The 22360-nt window shown below is 36.2% G+C and overlaps 1 protein-coding gene across 2 annotated transcripts in view; it reads left to right on the plus strand.

The window, feature by feature from the left end:
- Positions 1 to 1116: 1116 nt before the first annotated feature.
- vaspb (vasodilator stimulated phosphoprotein b) overlaps positions 1117 to 22360 on the plus strand; it is a 39399-nt gene continuing 18155 nt past the window's right edge. Inside the window, exon 1 of one of the 2 annotated variants that reach the window (XM_052582365.1) lies at positions 1117 to 1582. In XM_052582365.1, the coding sequence (XP_052438325.1) occupies positions 1578 to 1582 (5 nt within the window). In that variant the 5' untranslated portion in view covers positions 1117 to 1577. The remainder of the gene's footprint in view (positions 1583 to 22360) is intronic. The other variant, XM_052582369.1, reaches the window with a different exon arrangement.

Raw genomic sequence — 22360 nt, forward strand, 5'->3', positions numbered from 1 at the left:
TGGATAGACAGACAGACAGACAGATAGATAGATAGACAAACAGACATACAGACAGATAGACAGATAGATAGATAGATAGATAGATAGATAGATAGATAGATAGATAGATAGACAGACAGACAGACAGACAAACAGACAGACAGACAGACAGACAGACAGATAGATAGATAGATAGATAGATAGATAGATAGATAGATAGATAGATAGATAGATAGATAGATAGATAGATAGACAGACACAGATAGATAAATAGATGGATAGACAGACAGACAGACAGACAGATAGATAGATAGACAAACAGACAGACAGACAGACAGACAGACAGATAGATAGATAGATAGATAGATAGATAGATAGATAGATAGATAGATAGATAGATAGATAGATAGATAGATAGATAGACAGACAGACAGACAGATAGATAGACAGACAGGCTTTTGTTCACACTGCGCTCGTCCCGGGTCGAAACCCCGCAATGTTACTAGGTCCCCGACCCGGGTTCAATGCAGTAATCAATCCCGGGACGTGGTTGCTATCACACAGAAGGTGACCCGTCAATGTTCCTGCAAATATTGCGGGTCTGACGTGCAGTGTGAAAAGGGCTATAGATAGATAGATAGACAGACAGACAGATAGATAGACGAACAGACAGACAGACAGATAGATAGATATATAGATAGATAGATAGATAGATAGATAGATAGATAGATAGCATTGCAAATTATATTTTGCAGTATGAAAATGGATTTAGCTATTTAATTTAACAGAGTTTTAAATTATTAGTTTTTTGAAAGATACATCATCGGCCATTTAATTATAAACACTTAAATATTCAGTCTCCGCGGATTTAGATACATTTAAAAATACTACTATGGAATAGTCTAAAACTTACCACGGTATACTTTTGAGAAACCACTCACTCTGACATAGCTAGGCTACAATAAACATTTCACCTGGGCACTTTAATTATATAAATAGGCTATATATAAAACAAATATGTAATGTAGACAACACATATAAAGATGGGGGATTATATTAAAAACTTTTCAGTCAGAAGTATAACTCGTCGTGTCATTCCCTGCCGCTAGGGAGTGGATGAGACCATTTCTTTGCCTGTTGTTCAGCTCGGGAGGGGGAGACAGACAGGAATGAAAGCTTTTCCTCAGAGTTGAGAAGCAGGTTGGGGTTTCGGTCGTGTATGAACGATAACAGACCGACCGGCGGACAAGAGGAGATTATCGAAACCCGCTTCCATACTTTACAGACAGCGACGCGAATGGAGACGAGGGCATAAGACGGAATATGTGTAGACCTTGTTCGGAGCGAGACATGAGTCTAGGATACTGATTAGAGTTGACACAAGCCCAGCTCCAGTAGCAACTCTATCCACACTTCACCTCCAACCCCCTCCTTCACTCCTCAACCAGGAAATCATCGTGCTGTGCTGCTTATCCTTCTTCACACAGATTAAACAAAACCGCCAAACCCCTCCGTGGGTTCATCCATGAGGATCTCGTCGGTTTCGCCTCTGGAAGTTCGGCTTTACATCTGAAGAGGATCCGCGCTGTCGTCGAACAATGAGGTAAAGCGGGTCAAAGCACATTAGTCGCTGTCGCTTTTGTGTGTATTTAGTTTAGCGCGCTACAATGTAAAACACAGAGTATTGATAATGACTGAGGCCGCGTGTGTGAGCTCGGTCTGTTACTCACTTTCTGTCTCGCTCCTGGTGGAGGTGGGTCATCACAGGAGCAAGTGTGTGCTTTCTGAGTGTTTGCACACTCCAGGTCGGTCGGTTTGTGTTGCTTTGACAGCCAGAGAGTTATCGTGTTGCTCTGCTAGCTGGCGTGAACATTTTGCACTGATTTTCCATGGAATACTTTCAATGAGTTTAAATTCAACGAACCATGCCAGCAAAATGGGTGTCTGGAGAAAGTGATTTTCAAGCATTCTGTCAAACAAATTATGTCTTTAAATCGTTAATACATATTTTTTTCTGTATTTTTTTATTTTAGCACCATGTATTTATTAGAAATAGAATATAATTCTGAGATTTCTTAAAAACAAACTCATTGTGTATGGTTGAATAAACTATACTGTAGCCTATAAACTTAAATATTTGATTTATTTGACATTTTAAAGTTATCTTTTATACAATTTCAAAAGAAATATTGAAAATATTATTTAGCTATATACTATTATTAAAAGTACTTTTTTCATTAGGGGAGAAAACAAAAACTTTTTTGGGAATATATCGGTGAATTTATTTCAGCAGTATTTAATTTCCCCAAAACTGTGAACTGTTTAAAAGTTGTTGTTTTTTCCTTTTTTTTTATATGGTGCACCTGCATTTTGCACATAATTTTATTTATTTATTTTTTTTACAAAATGCACAATTTAACAAACTAGTATCGATAGCCTAACTGTATCCTTAGGCGGTACACACCAAGTTGTTTATTGTGTATATTGAAAATGCAGCTGTCAAACGGTAAATTGGCTCTTTGTAACACGTAGCCAGTCCTCTTTTGTGAGCCCTCCCGCTTCTTTCTGTTCTGGGAGTTGGCCGCGGCTCGAATGCACAAATCCTACTGCGGGGAAGGCTTGGCTTATGAATATTAAGTAGGTCACAGGACGTTCACCCAGTAGCGAACGTCAGTCATTCTTATTAATATTCATGAGCAAAGCCTTGACCATAGTAGGATTTTAAATTTGGTGCTCGGGGCTGTACCCGGAACTAACCTACATTTGCGCTATACATGGAGAATTGAAGCCTGATAATTCCACATCCTGCTGCGGCCACTTTTTCTTAGTTTACATTAAACAAATATAAACAACTTTATTTTGCTAGAGGAGTGGTCAGAAACCACTAGTGAAATGTTTTAGTTTATAATTCATTATATCATTAAAAACCCTGAGCACATTATCAGCATAATCATAAAAAAACAAAAAAACAAAACAGAATTTCAGATTTTTTGATTTTATTTTAATTTGTCCACTTTTGCTTTAATAACAGCGAAAGTGGATATATTAAATACTGACATTAACTAAGCCTGACGATTATGTTCTTCAGCATGATTTGAAATGTTTCCAAGTATCTTGTGCTTGAACGGATGCAAGAAAACCTGACCATCTGTACAAAGCAGTTAATGGTCTGTACATAATATCACAAAATTTGTTTATGTTTGAATAGTGTAGTCGTGTGGAGGTCAGAATCTTAAATATTTCCTTTTTTTTTATTGAACTTCATGGTTTAATATGTTCTTAAAACATAGTTTGTTATTTGGTTTGTTTAAAATTCTATAAAGTGGACATAGACTCCATCCAGTTTTGTTTAAAGAAAGGGAAGCACCAACTCATCTTGAAAATTTAAAACACTAGTTTTGTTATGTAAATAACATCAGTAACCTGCGTGACAGGTTTTCTTCAATTCGTCTCTTAGAGCTGTCTCGCACCAAAATAAAAATACATTTAAATAAGCAGATGCCTTAAAACCTCAGCTATGCATTTCCATGCAAATTTTAGTTCAGCGATGTTATCAGTCAACCATGCGCACAACCATGAGGTTTTCTGTGTTTGGTCTTGTTGCATAATCGGTGAAGAATGGGATGTTGTCACATTTACAGGTTTATTGTCCCGTCTCATTGTGAAACGTCAATATCAGAAAGCACTGGAGCAGTTAGCACCTTGTTTTGAATTTCACCAGGCCATCCAATCCAACAATGGCCTCTCAAACTGACTGGCAAGCCCAGTATTTAATTCATGAGAACCCGGGTTAAGTCACTGACCTCCAGTCCTTCGGTTAAAATAACAAAGGCAAAACAGTTCTAGTGATATTCAAACATTTTCAAGTGAAGTATGCCATTTAGCGACTTAAAATGGATCAAACAGTGTGAGTGGCCCAAGTAGGGTTGGGTATCGATTGGGTATTTTACGATACCGGTGCCAAATCGATACTTTTAAAACTGTACCATTGGCCAAACGGTGCCTGAACTGATACTTAAAAAAAAAAAAAACATCAGGATAAGATTTTTAAAGAATATTGAAAATAAATATAGCATTTACATGTTCCTCGGATGCTCTCGTTTCCTGAGTTGTGCTTCCCTTACTCTAAGGCTAATACAAAACAATATTAAATACAAAACCACACATAATATTTCTACTGTATCTCTGAATTGTGAATTGACTGAGTGCTGTGTCACTGTCTTCAATCAGTTGTGTGAATGACTGTGGTATGCCACATGCACTGTAATATGTTATATGTTAAACATTACAATTTCAAATGAAAATACCAACATGATTGTTTTATAAAGTATGCCTTCATAAGTGTTAAGGGCTAGATCGCTTGAGGAAACCGCGTTGGTGTGATGAGCGTAGGGTTGCCACCTTCAGAGAATTGATAACTTTCCCATTCAGTCCTACATCTGGAGAGTCTTGTGTTTGATGTTTTAAACTGCGCAGCTTTGTTTACCACATGCTGCGCTCGCGTGAAAGAGCTTTAACAGCACGCGTTTGGAGACTCCGTCACTATGGAAATAAAGACGTCAAAATCACGCACAAATGAGCTTCTCTAATATTTCTTATGATAACTGATTTCTGATTACTTATATTAGTATTATAAACAGTGCAGAATACTTTTTGTTTATTAAAATATGTGTTGGCCTTTGTAAAATGTGGGACAAATCGTGTCACGTATTGATTTGGTATGGGGCGCATAATTTTACAATTAAATACGGGACGGGAATGCAGCGAAAACATTTTGAAAATCTAGCAATAACACTATGAAATGTGTTTCAGAAATTCTGTATTGTCTTTCAGTTTTTTCTGGATTCGGTGGTTTGATGCAATTTATTATAAAAAAAAAATGGTGGTAATTAAATGCATAAAGCTTTTACAATTTAATTAGTCTTGTAAAATTGAAATAAAATGTTATTATAGTCTTTATTTTATTTTTTTGAGAAGCTTTCTATTTAAATTAGGAAGAAAACTGTGTGATATTCCTTAAAAAATAATGTTTTAACTTTTTTTTACTTTGAGAAAGACATTCTGCTGTACAATAGTCATTTTTTTTGTGGTTTAATATTCACAGACACTGGTTCATAGGGCCCTAACTATTGCTTTACTATTTATACCGCAGGATAAATATTTCCACAACGCTTAGTTTTATGATATTTATACATTAAGTGACGCGGAAACATTGAGTAATGGGAAAATATAAAGATCAAATCAAGAGGAAGAACCTGTTATTTTAGAGGTCAGTGTAGTTATGACATAAGTTTTGGAGTTTTGTTTGTGCAATGAAAGACACATTTTTGAAATGGAAAAAATATACCGTAATTCCTCAAATAAAAAGCCGGGGCCTTTATTTACCTGAACTGCAGAAGGTAACAGGCTTTTATTTGAAGCAGGCTTTTATTAGAGGCAGGCCTTTATTTCTAATTCCATCTGTTTGATAAGTAATTGTTTTAAATAACCCGTTTTAAATTAAAAGCGATAGCGTTCCAGTGGGCAGAGATCATAACATTAGTACAGAATCAGTTCAGAATCAATCACCAAAAGAATAAGTTTGGTTCAGACACTCTCTGTGTCAGTCTGCTTCACGCTGAATCACACATGTGCAGTATCATCGGCTCCTCGGTTCTTGTATCGGATGCGTGTGACAGAAACGCTTCTCGGTTCAGTGTACTGGTGATCCGACAACCGATGCAACCGGTTTTTGACTCGAGAACGAGAAATGCTCCGGCAGTGGGCGTGTACGTTCGTTAATCTGGCTCTGCTGCACAAATTTTCCCCCGGCCTTTATTTGTCTGTGTTGACCACGCCCCCGGCCACTATAAGAGGCCCTGCGTTTATTTGACTACCGGTTTTTATTTGAGGAATTACGGTATGTATTTTTTCGCAGTTGTGTTTGGTGCCCCTAGTGGAAACGAAATGACACCCTTCAACTTGCAATCACAAGCACACAGGTGGTTCCCATGCAGCTGTCTTTCCACACTTGCTTTGTAATGAGTCCAGTTTGTTCCTGTGTGCATTTCTGTCCCTGAGACAAAGCCTGTTGTCCTGGAAGTGCATGTCTGATTAATGGCAGCGCTGTGATTTACTGATGACTGTGAGGGACTCGCCCAGCATGTCTTTATCTAAATGACTTCCACTCATTTGCTTCTCCAGGCTAAAGGGCTTTAGGGTGGCAATGGTAGCTTTGCGACCCATGCCAGATGCTGCAGTGCGGTCCTTCTGCTGCTGGTATTTAATTTCTTATGATCCTGGGTGGTTACAGACCATTAGATACGAAATGATAGAGGGGAACAAAAGCATCAATTAAACTTGGGTTTTCAATGGCTGATAATGATGTCTAGAGAGCAGACTGACTGATGGATGATAAAATGGAGAGATGTATAAGTGAATAACAGATTTTTATGTATAAGAGATCGGAAATCTAGTGTAGGACACAGACTGGGCTGCTTTGGGAAAAGTGTACAATTCAAGTTACCCTAAACATGAGAATGCTGCTTTATATCAAGCACTTCAAATAAAAGCGTGTAGGCCCGGTTTCACAGACACAGCTTAATGGAACAGTCCACTTTTTATTTTTTTTTAATTTTTTTAATTTTTTTTTTAAATAGGCTCATTTTCCAGCTCCCCTAGAGTTAAACATTTGAGTTTCACCATTTTTTAATACATTCAGCCGATCTCTGTTTCTGGCGGTAGTATTTTTAGCTTAGCTTAGGGTAGATCATTGAATATGACTGTTAGCATCGCGTTCAAAAATGACCAAAGCGTTTCTATATTTTTCCAATTTAAAACTTAACACTTCAGTAGCTACATTATGTACTAACACTGACAGAAAATGAGAAGTTGTGATTTTCTAGGCTGATATGGCTAGGAACTATAGAGATGCTAACGGTCTAATCAGATTCAATGATATATGCTAAGCTAAGCTAAAAGTGCTACCGCCATAACCGGAGATCGGCTGAATGGATTCAAAAATGGTGAAACTCAACTGTTTAACTCTGCTGGAAAATAAGCTGGAAAATGAGCCTATTTTAAAAAAAGTGGAGTGTTCCTTTAAGCCAGGACAAGGAATTCATTAAATTGGAATATTTAAGCTTTTATAAAAATGCCATAGAAATTAACATTACATTAATATTAAATGTGCTCCTTAAAAGTACTGTTTGAGTTTAAAAGTGTGTCGCTGATATATTGCATTATAAATGGTACAGGAGAATCTTTACCATTTGAGACATTTTTGCCATGCTCTACATGGATAACCTTTTGACATGAATATAAGCAGATGTTACACCCTAAGCTCACTGGATAGACATGTAGCCTGCAACTTCTTGTCAGGTTACTTCATCACCACACGGCTTATAAGAAGGTGCATTTGTTGTTTGTTATGGATCCCTCAGCTCAGGGTACAATTTGATTAATGCAAAACCTTAATGCTTAGAAGAACACACAACACAGTAATGAACTATAGTGCTGGATAAAATGCAGACAGAGCATTAAGATGAAGGCTGAGATAGAAATGTAACATACCAATAGAATATTGTATTGCTGCTGCATTATATTGATGAGGGTTGTATGGAAAAACAAATGGATCATGGATTTTTGGATAAACAAGAAGAAAGAAACCAGGGAAACACCACAATTGTATGGATTATGGATTTGATGGAAAAGGGGAAAAATCTGAAAGTGTTGGGCAAAAATTATAATTTGCTGAAACTTTACTTACGCTCAGGCCATCCCATGTTCAGATGAGTTTGTTTCTTCATCAGAACAGATTTGGAGAAGTTTAGCACTGCATTACTTGCCAACCAGTGGATCCTCTGCAGTGAATGGGTGCCGTCAGAATGAGAGTCCAAACATCTGAAAAATAATCCACAAATAATCAACTCCAGTTCAATGATTAATGTCTTGTGAAGTGTAAAACTTTCTGTTTGTAATAAATTAATCATTCATTTCAAATTGTTGGTTCCAGCTAAATTATCCAGTCCTCAGGACAGAAATATACAGATAAAGCGCAGGTTTTTTAAAGCATAAACAGTTTAAACAGGTAGATTTTGATGTGAGAGGACGACAGGACATGAACTTTTTCTCTAGAGGAAGCGTTACTAAGGATTATGGACTATAATGGATTGAGTCACGATGGTTTATAGTGGATTTGTTTCTTATAAACACACTTTAGAACACATTAATTCATGGACTGGAGTATTGTGATGTTTTTATCAGCTGTTTTGACTCTCATTGTGACGGCACCCATTCACTGCAGAGGATCCATTGGTGTGCAAGCAATGCAATGCTAAATTCCATCGATGAAGAAACAAGCTCATTTACTTGGGATGGCCTGAGGGTGAGTACATTTTCAGGAAATGTTCATGTTTGGGTGAACTATTCCTTTAATGGAGAAAAAAGCATTTAAGGGGTAAACTCCAGCTGATGAGGGAGGACATATAGACACAAATGACCTCACGTTTAAAGTTGTTCTCTTCTCACAGCTATGGCTTGTGAGAAGGGGTTAGCTTGAGGTCAAATACTGCATTTCATTTGGCCTTCATCAGCCCTAAGTGGTCATCACTTAATGTAAATCTTTTTATGGAAGTACATTTACAGGAAATGGTCATTGCCAAGAAATACAGAAACTGACATATGACTTAAACTGAATAATGACACATTAGTCTTCTGTAGAGCTGTTTTTATAGCTTAGTTTCATAATGATGACCCTCCACGCTGCTGTTTTCCTGTTTCGTTCTGTGATGCTGCTAAGACACAATTGGTTTTGTATAAAGCACTATATAAATAGATGTGCGTTTGCCTGACAGACATTCAGAGGTGTTGATTTGTTCATAGTTGCAGTTGTACTTAGTTGAAAAATAGTTCTGAACTGCACTACAAACCTTATCCGCATTAGTTTCATTTTACTTTGCCAAAGTAAGATCCTTAAATAACCTTTCACAGAAGAACCTGAATTCAGAAAATGTAAATACAATATGAAAATGGCTTTGAAAGTGTGTTTCTGACACTGAATAAAAAAAAAAAAAAAAAAGTAATTTTGACTTTTAATCTCACAATTCTTTTTTTCTTCTTCTCAGAATTGTGTGATGTAAACTTGCAATTTCTTGCAATCGTGAGTATGCGCCACAATTTTGATTTCTTTCCTTGAAATTGTAAGGTATAAACCTGCAACTGTGACAATAATTTTCTCGGAATTGCAACTTTATATCACACAATTCTGACTTAATGACACTTGCAAGTTTATGTCGCGCAATTCTGAAAAATTCAGATTTGCGAGATTTATACTTATAATTTGCGAAGAAAAAAAGTCAGATTTATGTTGATTAAAAAAATTTAATTTTTTTAATTTAGGTTCAAAACAGGTTTCCTTAAATGACTATTTTGATGTATGAAATTAGTAAACAAACCAGTTTCTGTTTCTTACTTTCTCAGAAACTTGCACACAGTTTCTCCACTGAAGATCTACAACAGATTTCTCAGTAGTGAGGGAACTTGCTATTTTTGAAGTCGTTGCTAACTCAAATATCTTTGCTATTTGTAGAGACTCAACTGCCCAATCCTGCCAAGAGCACAATGCAGTGTGCATTCATTTTCAATAATTCAATGTACTGTCATTAATTATTCTGTATGTAGAGGACATCCCATCCTACACCACTTGTGTATCATCATACAGTCTTCGGTTATGAGTGAGAGTCTGTGACCAAAAAAGGCTGTTTGATTTCAAGTGTTGTTCGTCATGAACCAGACTCGCTTGTGTAATTACAGCCTTTCTTGCCTCAACATGTCCTGATTCTCTTTGGTATTTTTTTTTCTTCTTTTTTGGTGGTGGCCCATCGTAAATCTTTGGAATTGCAGCCCTTAAGCGAGCCATGAATCACCCAAAGGTATTGAAAGCTCAAATGCGTATTGATCTAACTGAGCTTTTACATATTCAAATGGCTTCGAATATATGAAGAATAACTGCCTTTAATAAAACAAAGCCATTACAGTCTTGCATGCAGTGCTGTACTTTGACATACAGATCTCATTGCTAATAGCAAATCACAGCATGTTTAGAAAAAACATCTGAAAAATGAAGACAGCATAATGGGTTTCTCTGTATGGCTACTTTACCGTAAAGCAGCTTGTAACAACGGAGTTAGTTATATAGTCATGTTCTGAGGGGTAAAAGATCCCATTCCTTTCCTCAACAGAGGAATTTTTAGCGTTTTTAGTTTTTTTGGGGTTATTCAACTCAGATATGAGCTTCTATAGATCCTAAAAATTTAACTTTAATTTATTAAAATACATTTCTTGGAAATGGGAATTTTAGCAAAATAGTAGTGAATAAATTCTCCTTGTGATTTTAAACAACTTATGGATTTACATCTACTACTACTACTTATTTAAAAATTATGATGAAATTGGTTTATGTTTTACCATCATTTCAGTTTTGATACTGTCATTTAAGTCTTGTGCTGTTTTGGTTTTGTTGGTTGATTTTGTTTATGGTAATTTGGTACTTTTTGGTTCTAACCCTTTGTTTATGGTAATTTTTCTTAATCCCTATGAAAAAAAAATTATGTAATTAAGGTTTTTTTTTTTTTGGATTGTACTTCACTTTTACAGCAACAGTGGAGAACCTGTTTTGGATTTGTGCAATTGTGGAAATCCTTGAAAGACTTCCACATTTGCACCATTGATATACTACTACTACTACTACTTCTCACTTACCACAATCTCACTTCTTTTTCTGCATTCAAATTTAAATGTAATATGATGTCTCAGAACATGTTAGATCAGTAGTGCGGGTCGCCGTGCACCCTGTGGGCGGCATATGTATTTGCTCGCTGTCGTTGGCCTCTGTTCTGCTAGGAGCCTGGCGTTGGGCCAGAGTCACAGCGCTTAGCTTGGCCTCCTTACAAAGCCTCTGTCACGCCCTCGCCACTTGCTGATTGGTTCATTATCCAGCTCGATTGCTTTTGAATGGCTGGTGAAACAACCCTTAGACAAGATTAGGTGCTTGAATTGCCACAAGTTGCTTACAGAATCCTATAGCGTTAAATGCTGGCAATATCCATCAGTTTCATTCTTTGTTAAATGTTTGTGGGTGTTCAAGCCAAAATAACCACATTGCTTGTTTTGTTTTGTTCTGTATTCTAGCATTACCATGTTTATTAAGGACTGAATTCTCTATAAATAAAATAATTTGCTGACTTTGTAAGTTATTGTAAACTTAGCTGTTATCAGCAAGAAGGGAAGCTTTAAGGGCTTTCTCATAGTGGCTTTGAGGATCACAATAAATATAGGCATTATTAAATATAATAATAACAAGCATAATTAAAATATATATTTTATAAGACTATATATGGCCAAAATTATTAGAATTATTTTCACTAGCTAAAGTTATTTTTTATATACATTTTTTATAGTCCACTGAGTTTTTTTTTCCCATTAGATTATTAAAATTAATGATAAAATGAATGTTTGGAAATGTAAACCGATATTTCCTACTGACACACTACATCAAAAGATAGAAATAACAGACGTGAAAGCATATTTTAGCTGGTAATAAATGTTCTAGTAGTGTTCAAATAATTTTGGCCACCACTGTGCATCATAAAATTATAAATATTACTAATTTATAGTTTGAGAAATTGTTTTAAAATATTATATTACTCAACTATACACTCCAAATTTTAGTCTGTTTATATACAAATTCACAGTAATAATATCTGACTCTACAAATTAAAGAAAAACATTAGTAAAGAGATGTTGGGAAACCCGTGTTGAGTTGCATGCACAGGTTTTAGTTGGTCTTCTGATGGAAATATTTTCTGCATTTGGCCAATCATACAATATTATTGGCGAATGACAATGAACTTCAAGTGGCCAAATATCAGGCCATTACTAAACTCTACAATACAGTACAATACTAAACAGTTGGGGGAGATGGATATGTTTGACAAAAGAATTGGAATTGAACTAATTTGTGGTATTTATTTTGTGTTGTGGACATCATCGTTTGATTTTTATGTGATGAAATTCAAATGCATGTAATCAAACCCCTTGTGTTAAGGAAATGTGTTGAAAAAAAACAAGAATGTTTTTTACATAAAGACATCCAGGAAACCCACCGGCTCCTAATCTATTGAACAGCTGAACATGAAAGCTGATGCCTCATGGTGACAATTAAGCTCCCGACTGAAACAGTGAAATTTATTCCCTTGGGTCTGATGTGGCTTGTGTCGATTCGTTCTTTAACAGCAGGAAGTTGTTGTAGGCCCCAAGCGGTTTTCCACGCATAACAGTAACCTTTAAACTGTGACGTATTCTGTTTTACTGATTATTTGTTTGAAGACTATTTCTTTCAGCATATGTGTCCTGATAACACAACATTGAGACCCATGTGCACAGGCAGTGATGTCATAAAGACCAGCTGTTCTGCAGAGAACAACCGTTATAAAAACCCTCTGAGAGCGAGAGAGACCGAGTGTAATGGGGTTTAATGGACCTGGTGGTAAAGGAGTCCATGATTTAGTCTTTATTAGCACAGACCTCATGTCTTCGGAGTATGTCTAGACAGATGCAAAGAAATTGAATAGCACTGTACTGGCAAGTGCACAAATCACTTCCATTGAAAAAGCTTCTTTCCAGGTCTAGACAAGTCACAGGACTCACTGGATAAAATGTTTTGAAAAAACAAATAATAATTAGTCCTAACTTTATGTGAAAAAGATGAGTGAGAGTGAATCAGCTGATTCAAACTGATGCGTTTTGAATTTAAAGGGATAGGCCACACGCAAATGAACATTCTGTCATTATTTACTCACCATCATGTTCTTCCAAACCTGTATGAATTTCTTTCCTCTGCTAAATCAAAAGAAGATATTTTGAAGAATGTGGGTACCCAAACAGTTTCTGGTACCAGGGACTTCCATAGTGTTTTTAATAGTATGGATCCCATTGTCAGTAGTTTTTTCTAAACACATTTTACAGAAGTTTTCAACTTGGAAACATTCTATGTTCAACGGAGGAAAAAAAAAAGCTCTTAAAGATTTTTCAAAGATTGTTGGAGTTTGTTTTACCAGAAAATACTATTTAAATCTTTATTCAAAATTTCTTTTTTTTTTATTTGTGTAATGTCACCTACTATTCTAGGCTGCATTTCTCAAAAGCATCGTAAGCCTAAGTTGATCATCGCTTCATTGATCACAAAGGTTCTATGATCAACTTAAGATGTTTTTGGGAAACACAGCCGTGAGTGAGTAGCAGTAGCACATTGCAAATTCAAGGCCATTGGTTGTTCTTATCTTAGCTGTTTCAGGTATTTTGTAAAAGGTGTAGTTATTGACTCCCACAACAGATACTGCTTTATTTTGCTTTTCCCTAGTTTGCCTCTTAGTCAAATGAGAATGAATGCAATACTAGTGTTCTTGTTTGAGGTTTCTGTCGTTTTCTGAGGTTAAGTGCGGTAGTCATATGGACATCCTGAGATAAATTGGTCTAGTGTCCTAAAATGTCTGGTGTCTTACCCCAGCGTTGGCCATGACTGTTTCATCCCCAACAGATCTCCAGTAATGAATCGCATTTACTGTGTTATTAACTCTAGGAATTTCATATTAAATTTGTCTTACTGGTTCTTTAACTCCGTACACTTGATATTAACTGCAAGCGCCCCTGGAGTTTTACTGATGAGCGTGTTAGGACAACTGGGAGCGGAATGATTGGCTGCGTCTTCTCGACTTCCTCTTCTCTGTGAAGGGGGGCTCTCCCAGGAAAAATATCTGTCAGGGGGAGATCTGCTCCAACCTGTAAAAGGAATTGAGAGCAAAAACCTACTGCCGTGTTTGATCGGCCAGATATATCCATGTGGAGTCCTAGCCAGGCACGTGAAGGAGGAGGAATGTGATTGTTCTGTCGCTGCTTTAAAGAGCTTATCCTGAATGTTGAGGAAGCATTGTCTTAAAGGGCTAGATCACTCAATAGTGACAATTGTCATCTGTTGTACAGCCTTATATCACTTCAAACCTGTATGATGTTCTTTCTTCAGTGGAACACAAAAGGGAACTTTTTCAGGAAATGTCCTGGCCTTTGTTTTCCATACAGTGGAAGTGAATGATGTTTGATGTTCAAATCAAAGTTGGTCGAAACCACATCTAATGGTTCAAGCTTGAATTTGACGACAAATGTTAACTTGAAATGTAGTTAAAAAGTTCAATTGAGCTACTTTAATGATGCTTGTTTTGTCTAGTTTATTATGGAGTTTTACAGCAAGATTAACTTTCATTAAATAAAAATACAGTAGTGATCGAAAGCTTGTAAGCCTTTGAAGGTATAGTTCACCTAAAATGGAAATTCTGATGTGATTTTCTCACCCTCATGTCGTTAGAAATGTATATTTCTTTTATTTTGTGAAATATGAAGATCTATGGAAGAACATGGAAACATTCCAAACAATGCTGGACCCCAGTGAGCTTCAATACTTAGACATAAAATACTTAAAAATGTGTTCCACAGAAGAAAGTAAATCATACAGGATTGGAATGACATGAAATGTGACTAAATGATGGCAACATTGTCCTTTTTAAAGACATTTGCATACATTTTTGCATAAATTTAACAAGCAGTTGAGATCTTAGTCCAGGTCATCATCTTCAACACAGAGAATCAAATGACATTGTGTGTTTTACTTAAGCAAAATTACCCAAGAATGAATGCCTGGAAAAACTTCAACCAACCAAACGCTTATCTGTGGAAAAAGTGCTTGTGGGCTTTCTTGGATGAACTGCTCTCTCCAAGTCCTTCCCCAACATTTCTGTTGGATTCAGATAAGGACTTTTACTAGGCCTTTCCAAAACATGACATTCTTTTATTTTAACCACCTTCAAGACTTTCTCTTTATTTCCAACTAAATGCAGTGGTTTGCTCCTTGCTTTCCTGCCATGGAATGCTGAACACTAACCTCAGCCAATGCTGGAGAGGTCTATAGCTTCTTAGATGTTAGTGTGGAGTTCTTTGTGACCTTCCTGACTATTATACGTCTTGCTCTTGGAGTGTTTATGTTGGACAACTACTCCTAGATAGAGTAACAGCGGTGTTGAATGTTTTCCATTTGTAGACCTTGGATCTCAAACTCTCTTTTTCAGCCTGGTAGAGCCTCATCAAAAGTTTTCCGGAGGTCCTAAGAAGTCTCTTTTGACCAAGATATGGCAACTCTTGCTCTATTTACACATGGCATTAAGATGCATTTCTGTCAGTGCAATCTCAAGTGAATAACGCTATAATACAGCCATAAACAGGGTCTAAAACGTTTGACGTGTTTCCACTGTTGACCACTTCGAAAATGGGACATGTTGTGAGAAAGCACGCAGAGGAAAAAGGAAAAATGAACTGTTAAGGTGACTCTTGCATGATTCAGTGCTTCTCTAAAAGCTGTAGCCTACAGCACTTCGAAAAACAAGCTGAGACTTGAGAAAAGAGACAGAGAAAAGTTACCTTAACTAGAGTGACGCAAGTTTGCGCTTTAGCTGTGCCTCGCCAAATAAGCTACTAGTTTTTTTGTGAGAATTGGTCCTTAAAATGAAGTCTTATCCCTATTCCTAACATCAAAAACTTTTTTAAACCATAGTAATACTATGTTCATTTGGATGTCTACCATGCAATTATGGATTTATCTTATAAATACCATGGCTCTCATATGAGAATCATTCTGTGCCATTGTAGTTTAGTTGTCTTGCTCAACAGTGATAGTTTATCCAGTACTTGGCTTGAACCATTGACCTTTGTATTTTCCAACCTTAAAGCACTAATTCACCTCACACACGTCCTCTTCGTGAGAATGGAGGAGTGATTAAGAAACGTTTTATTTCGCGGCTGCATAATGCTGCTCAGTCTATTAGTTAATATGGAAATGTGGTTAATGAAAAACATAGCGGTTGTAATGTTACACTGTGAATGGTGGACATCTGTGTGCCATAGCAGTATAGCAAAGTTACAGATCCTCTGGAAATAACATTGACCGGTAGAAAGGAAAATAAAATATTTGGATTTGAAAGTTTTGGCATTCTGGTAGGTGCATATGTGGTGTGTAAGATTTGTTTTTATGTAATGTACAGTAGTAGCCTGTTATTTCAACATTATAGCTTCTCAGAACACATTAGAAATTGATTACGTGAGTGGAAATGCAGATCTAGTATTTTTTTTTCTCTTTTTCTAATTTTAATTGACCACAACTCTCCAAAGCGTTGAGCAGGGATGGGTCATGAAAACAGTACATTTTATTTTTTCTAATATTTCACACCAGTCAAAATTAAGTTTCGATTTAGTTTAATCCTCTTCATTCTTGAATATTTGGCTGAAATGTATTTAGGATATATTTAGCGTTATTTGTGAATAAAATAAAGCAACATTGTTAATATTTAATGATTTAAAGTTCTTTTTCTTTGGCCATCAGTTTCTCTGAAGACTTTGGCAGCTGGCCATTTTCACACCTCCTCTTATAAACGACAACCAAAAGCTAAAACAGTTTTAGCCCAGCTGCTAATTCTATTTATACCATTCAATAATTGCTTAACCAGAGGACCTGTTGAGTGTGAGCACTGAGCATTTATTGAAATTTACTTAAAACCCATACAGAGTTAAATCTGTGTAAGCAATGCTTGACAGCTGATCTAAACCGCTATAAAGCATGACAGATTCTGCTGTGAGAAAGACCCTTCAAGTCCCACAAAGTCTCATGAATTCACATTCTTTTCTTCTTTTGTCCAAACACTCATCTGCCAGTCTGCGTATCTTATCCCCAGTGAGTCACTTGTAATTACACTGTGACCATTCAACCCTTAACTTCCCCCTTTAAGGTGTTGTTGAGCTGGCGAACCAGGTGAACAGAGGGGAACAGAACATATTTGAGACACTGAAGGAGAGAGAGAGAGAGAGAGAGAGAGAGAGAGAGTTTCAGACAGATTAGTGGGCTTGACTCTACTTGTTAGTGTTCAAGGGCAGCTGTCTGCACAGCCTTATACAGACATTTCTTCAGCCATGCTCTGCAGTTTCCTGTTAACTCCTTCATTCCCAGGAAACTGGCAATTTGCGGTTCTGTAGTAGAGTGTCATATATATTTAAACTAGAGACAGTCTGTTATGTTGTTAAATTGCAGGTCATTTTTAGAGAGCTGCGTACTTAAACTTTGCACAAATTGGGTTACTGAAAGCACAACTGAAACTTATGTACTGATATTTATATAGTGATTTGTCACTATGAGCGTATAATGAGCGTATGGTTGCCATGGGACTGTTTCCTAAACAAAATCCGGCTTGTTTTTAAGGTAATTAAACAATTAAAACTCAGGATAAACAATAAATTGTCACCATAAAGTAACTGCAAAATTGGCAATTAAAACAGAAAAACAATTAAAACATCCAATATTGGTTAAATACATTTATTTTATTTTATTATCATTATTTTCTTTTTTTATCTCCCAGAATTGAATGTTTAATTATTTCTGCCTATTATAAGATTTTAATTGACCTGATTTGACATGGATTTAAATCTGTCATCAACTTTGATGGGATCTCGCTTTGTGAGAAGGTATGCAAAATAAATGTAAGTTTTAAATAAATGTAAAAAAAATAAAAATACTATATATATAATAATTTTATATATATAGTATTTTAAAAATTTAAAATATATATATATATTTTTTTTAAAGCCCTCATAGGAACAAGTGTTGCAAATTAGCTTCAGCTCAAGCACTATGATTCATGCATGGTATGACTGTTATTCCCGTTTCATATGTTTATTGTATCTGTCCCTACCAAAAAAATGATAATAATAATAAAAAAAAAAAAGCAAATTATTGTTTGAAGGATACAATGTGAAATGTACCTTTTCTGTATGCCCGTTTTTGCATTGGTTCAGAGGAAATAATGTTTATGTTGTGAATGTATTAGATCTGTTTTATATGTATGGATTTAGTTACTGTCATGACTGCTTCATACAGTGTGCATTTGCTTGTATCTGTCCATGAAGGCAATTGTTTATGTACAGTATGTGTGTGTGTGCGTGCATGCCTTTCTCTTCATTAATAATTCACTGCACACACTCAGTTTCGTTCCTAGTTCCAGCTCGGCCTTCCCATATTAAAAATGTATTTATTTCTCATAACTGTACGGTTGAGTCTAAGCCAAGCTCATCCTGATCTCCCTCCTCCTTCACTTATCCTCTGTTCTTTCTGTGATTGCTGTTATCCCATCTTTCCTTCCATCTGGTTAACCTAAGCTCCCCTCCAATAGCAATCAACATCTGGGCACGAGGAGTGTGTGTGTGTGTGTGTGTGTGTGTGTGTGTGCGTGTGTGCGTGTGTGCGCACAAAAACCACTCAGCAGGCCGTAGAGTCTGTCCTTATTTGGCATTTCTTGGAGCAGGAAGTAGGCTGTGGCCTCTGATTGTGAAGTCACAAGAAGAGGAGATCGTATCACAGTTTGCAAAACATGAGGAAGAAAAAAAATGAAGAAAACCTTTAAATATAAGTGTCTCTGGTCACTTATGTCACAGGCATTTTTATTTCATTTTTATAATACTGTTTATTTGATACATCAGAGCTGTATTTTTGTCAAATTATGCTGTGAAACAAAAAATATTTTAAGATTTTGTTCCAAAATTAGTTTAATTACGATTAAGCCTCAAATGTCAACTATACATCGGATTGCTTTCTTCTTTAAATGCTAAGTTAAAAATATGAATGGTATAATAATGTTATACTAAAACTAAAACTGAATGGGGAAAAACCCTGAAGATAACACATAGAAGGAAAACAAAGCATATTAAGCACGAAGAAGAACATAAGTGGACTCTGATCGATTAGTTGCAGCTTTGAATGATTACATAATTGTGGCATCCATAATTGTAATCAGGATAAGAAATTCGATTAATTGTGTTTATGAAACATCTATAAATGTCTATTCATTGTCGCCTCTCTCTATATAGAAGACTCCAGAATTCTGCCTTTAGTTGATTGTGAGTGTAGGTCAAAGGATTTAATTGAATTAACATTTGTTTGTGTGTCCAATCTATTTCTTAGAGACATTATAAATAGTCCAGGCATAAATGTGCACACCACAAGCAAGGTGATGTCAGTTTGACATTACAGCACTTGCTCGGTGATATCCTTGTCTTTGTTTGTATATGTTTGTTGGGAAAGACAAATCCAGCTGCGTTTTAACCATTCACCATCAGTGGATTTCTGATTCGTTCAGCCAAAAAAAAAAGCGAAAGCTGTATTTTTTCACTTACCTTTAGTGATTGCTAAACTCACTTTTATGAGATGAAAAATCAAATCAGCCAAAACAATTGGCATCATATATCGTCCTTTGGCTGCCCTGATTTCTAAATATTGGCATTGGCCAGTAAAAAACACATATCGGTTGACCTCTTTTCAAAATTATATTTATGGAATATTTGATACATTTATGTTAACCACTTTTTAGGCATAGACCTGAAAATGAAATGTTCAACTTAAAGGGGACATTGGATGCCCATTTTTCCACAAGTTGGTATGATTCTTTTGGGTCTTCATGATATGTCTGTAACATACTTTAGTTAAAATTCCCCAATGGTCTTGTAAAACAACACCGTTTTTACCTAAACAGCTCTGTTCACAGTGACGCATTTTGGTGCATGTCTCTGCTCAGCCCCACCCCTCTCTTCTGTGAAGACTACACGCTAGAAACCTAACCAACGTAAGAAAGAAAAAAACAACGTGAATATTTAATCTAGGGCTGCCCCCTAGGCATTGGCTGTAAAAAAACAAAAACAAAACAACAACAACAAAAAAACAATATTGGTCGAAGGCTAAATATAATGATTTAAATGGTTTCTTAACCTGTTAACACACACCTGGATACTGGCATACTGAATGCTCTTTGTTTGCACGTCAATGTTTACGAATAGATAAAATGAAACTGGACAAAATTAAACTTGACAAACTATATATCATTATAAAGATATAAGCCTGAAGCATCGACGACAGATCGCTGTTTTTCAATGGAAAGCTTATAAAGAATGTATTTGCATAATTCGTGTAAGCAGTACATATCAAAAGATGAAGAATCAAAACACAGTACATACCAGATTCGTCGTAATAACGAGTCATAAACGCATCCACAGCTGTAAATCCTGGTTTAGTTAGAAAGATAAGGGTCCACTAAATGACATCTCATCGAGCACATTTAGTCCAATGAAGCAATAACATTGTAATATGGATCATAATTCCTTTGTTTACATTTCAGTTCTTCAGCGACAGTATTGTTTGTGTCGGTTATGGAATAACTCGCACTCAGAAACTGCATCTTGGTAGTAAAAAACAGCATGATTTTGTAGCATACAGTGTCACAAACAGAATGAGAAGATCCTGTAAAAAAAAGTGAAGGATAGGTGGAAGATTGTTTATTTGAATTCTGGCACTCTCTTGTGACGGCTTTTGACGCTTTCTGTGACGCACCTGTCATCTGATGGAGGCATAACTTTGCGATCGCTTTTTTCGTTCTTTTTTTTTTCAACATTTATCATTTGTGTGTTTTATTTTGAATGTGACTGTATCTGCATGATAACCATCTCTTTGAGTGCAAATAAGTTTGCTATTATTTGTTTAATCACAGCTAGCAATGTGTCTATATGAATAGAGTGTGATTATTGACTTTATGGTGCATTTGTATGATTACCATCTCTAACTTGTGACCAGCACATCAACACATGATGATTGACTTTATGAGCAGAAAATTTTGTAAATGCTGCACTAGACATAGTATCAGGAAAATGGTTTCAGGAATCTTATTAGTCATGGTATCTTCTTCAGATTTGAAATAGAAACTCATGAGGCATGTGACTTGCAACCCATTACTTGTCTAAATTGCTCCAGGACTGATTTCATGTATTTAAAAAAAAAAAAAAAAATTCAGTGTGGTACAATTTTATTTCAAGGCACTTCAGTGTCTATAACGTTTTTTGAGCATTATCAACTCTGGTTGATAAAAAGTAAAGCCCAAAGGGTCATCTTTCCAAAGACACCAAAATTGTGTGTGTAACAAACATAAGTAAGGAATTGTTACAATTTTAAATTAGGTAGGGCACTTTCACCTGTGAGTCCCATAATGGGGGGTCAGGTTAACAGGTTAATAAACGTGCAAATAGTTGACTAATACTTAAAATGAATGACTACTATTCGACAAAGAAAAATCCTTAGTCAAGGGCAGTCCTAATTTAATCTGATGTCCTGATCTTTAAACTGTTGTAAACTGTGTGAAAATCAAAGCCTTAGGTCGAAACATGTTATGTTTCAAATTTGAGGTTGATATATAAAACATTCCACCAAGAGTTTCCAGTAAAATTTTGGTCACTGTACCAAATGTTTCCTCTAAATGAAATTTGTTTGCAATTCATTTTTGACCACGAACATTACTACTGTGACCTTATTTTGAAGGACAGTTTAACCTATTTGAATTCAGCAAAAAAAAAAAGAGATGCTGCATTTTTCAGGAAATTAAATGGTGTGTTATCATATAGGCCTGTACTGGCTTTATATATCGATTATCAGCCATCTTGCTCTCTAAGATGTAACCATCAGCCATCAAACAATCCAAATTGGCCAACCTCAACTCACCCAAATTGTTATTTTGAAAGCGCCACACATATGCATCAAAACATGTAAACAACAAAATTTCCATTCAAACCTTAAGAACTGGCTCTGTTTGTAAAGTTATGTGTGGTAATGTGATACATGGCCAATATGTTTCTAGAAGCTGCTTTCTCCCCTTAGCAGCAGCATGTTGAGCACTTCCTGTCTTTGTCTGCCCCCATTGTTGGTACTTGCTTGGCTTGTTTCGATCAGACCGACTTCTCCTACCTCACACATTTCTAACCACACTTGTCTTTTTGTTCATACTATCTCAGTCTCTCTTCCCCCTTTGTTTGTCATCCTTTTCCAAGTATAAAAATGCCTGTTTCTCTTTCGCTTTTCTCTCCTATCTTGGAGTTTTAATGGGGTCATATGTTGCTAAGCTCATCGGTCTGAAAAGCAAGGTGTCCTCTGATTGGCCAGCTATCCAGTGTGTTGTGAATGCCTCAAGCGTGTGATGGAAATGTTACGTCCCTTACCATACTGTGATGCGTGTCCTGGTCAAAACATTGGCGAGATGAGACAATAACAATAAAACCCATTACAAACGAGCCATTTGTAGCATCCAGTGGGGACATAATCACAGATTCAAATGACTTGTACTGTCTTTTTACATGTTGCATTGCATCATGCCGTGTAAACATAAAACCATGTCTGCATTTGTGATCGGAGAAATGACAAACAACAAGCGCTACTCTACAC

This window comes from Carassius gibelio, chromosome B18 (genome assembly GCF_023724105.1).
Source record: "Carassius gibelio isolate Cgi1373 ecotype wild population from Czech Republic chromosome B18, carGib1.2-hapl.c, whole genome shotgun sequence".
Taxonomy (NCBI): domain Eukaryota; kingdom Metazoa; phylum Chordata; class Actinopteri; order Cypriniformes; family Cyprinidae; genus Carassius; species Carassius gibelio.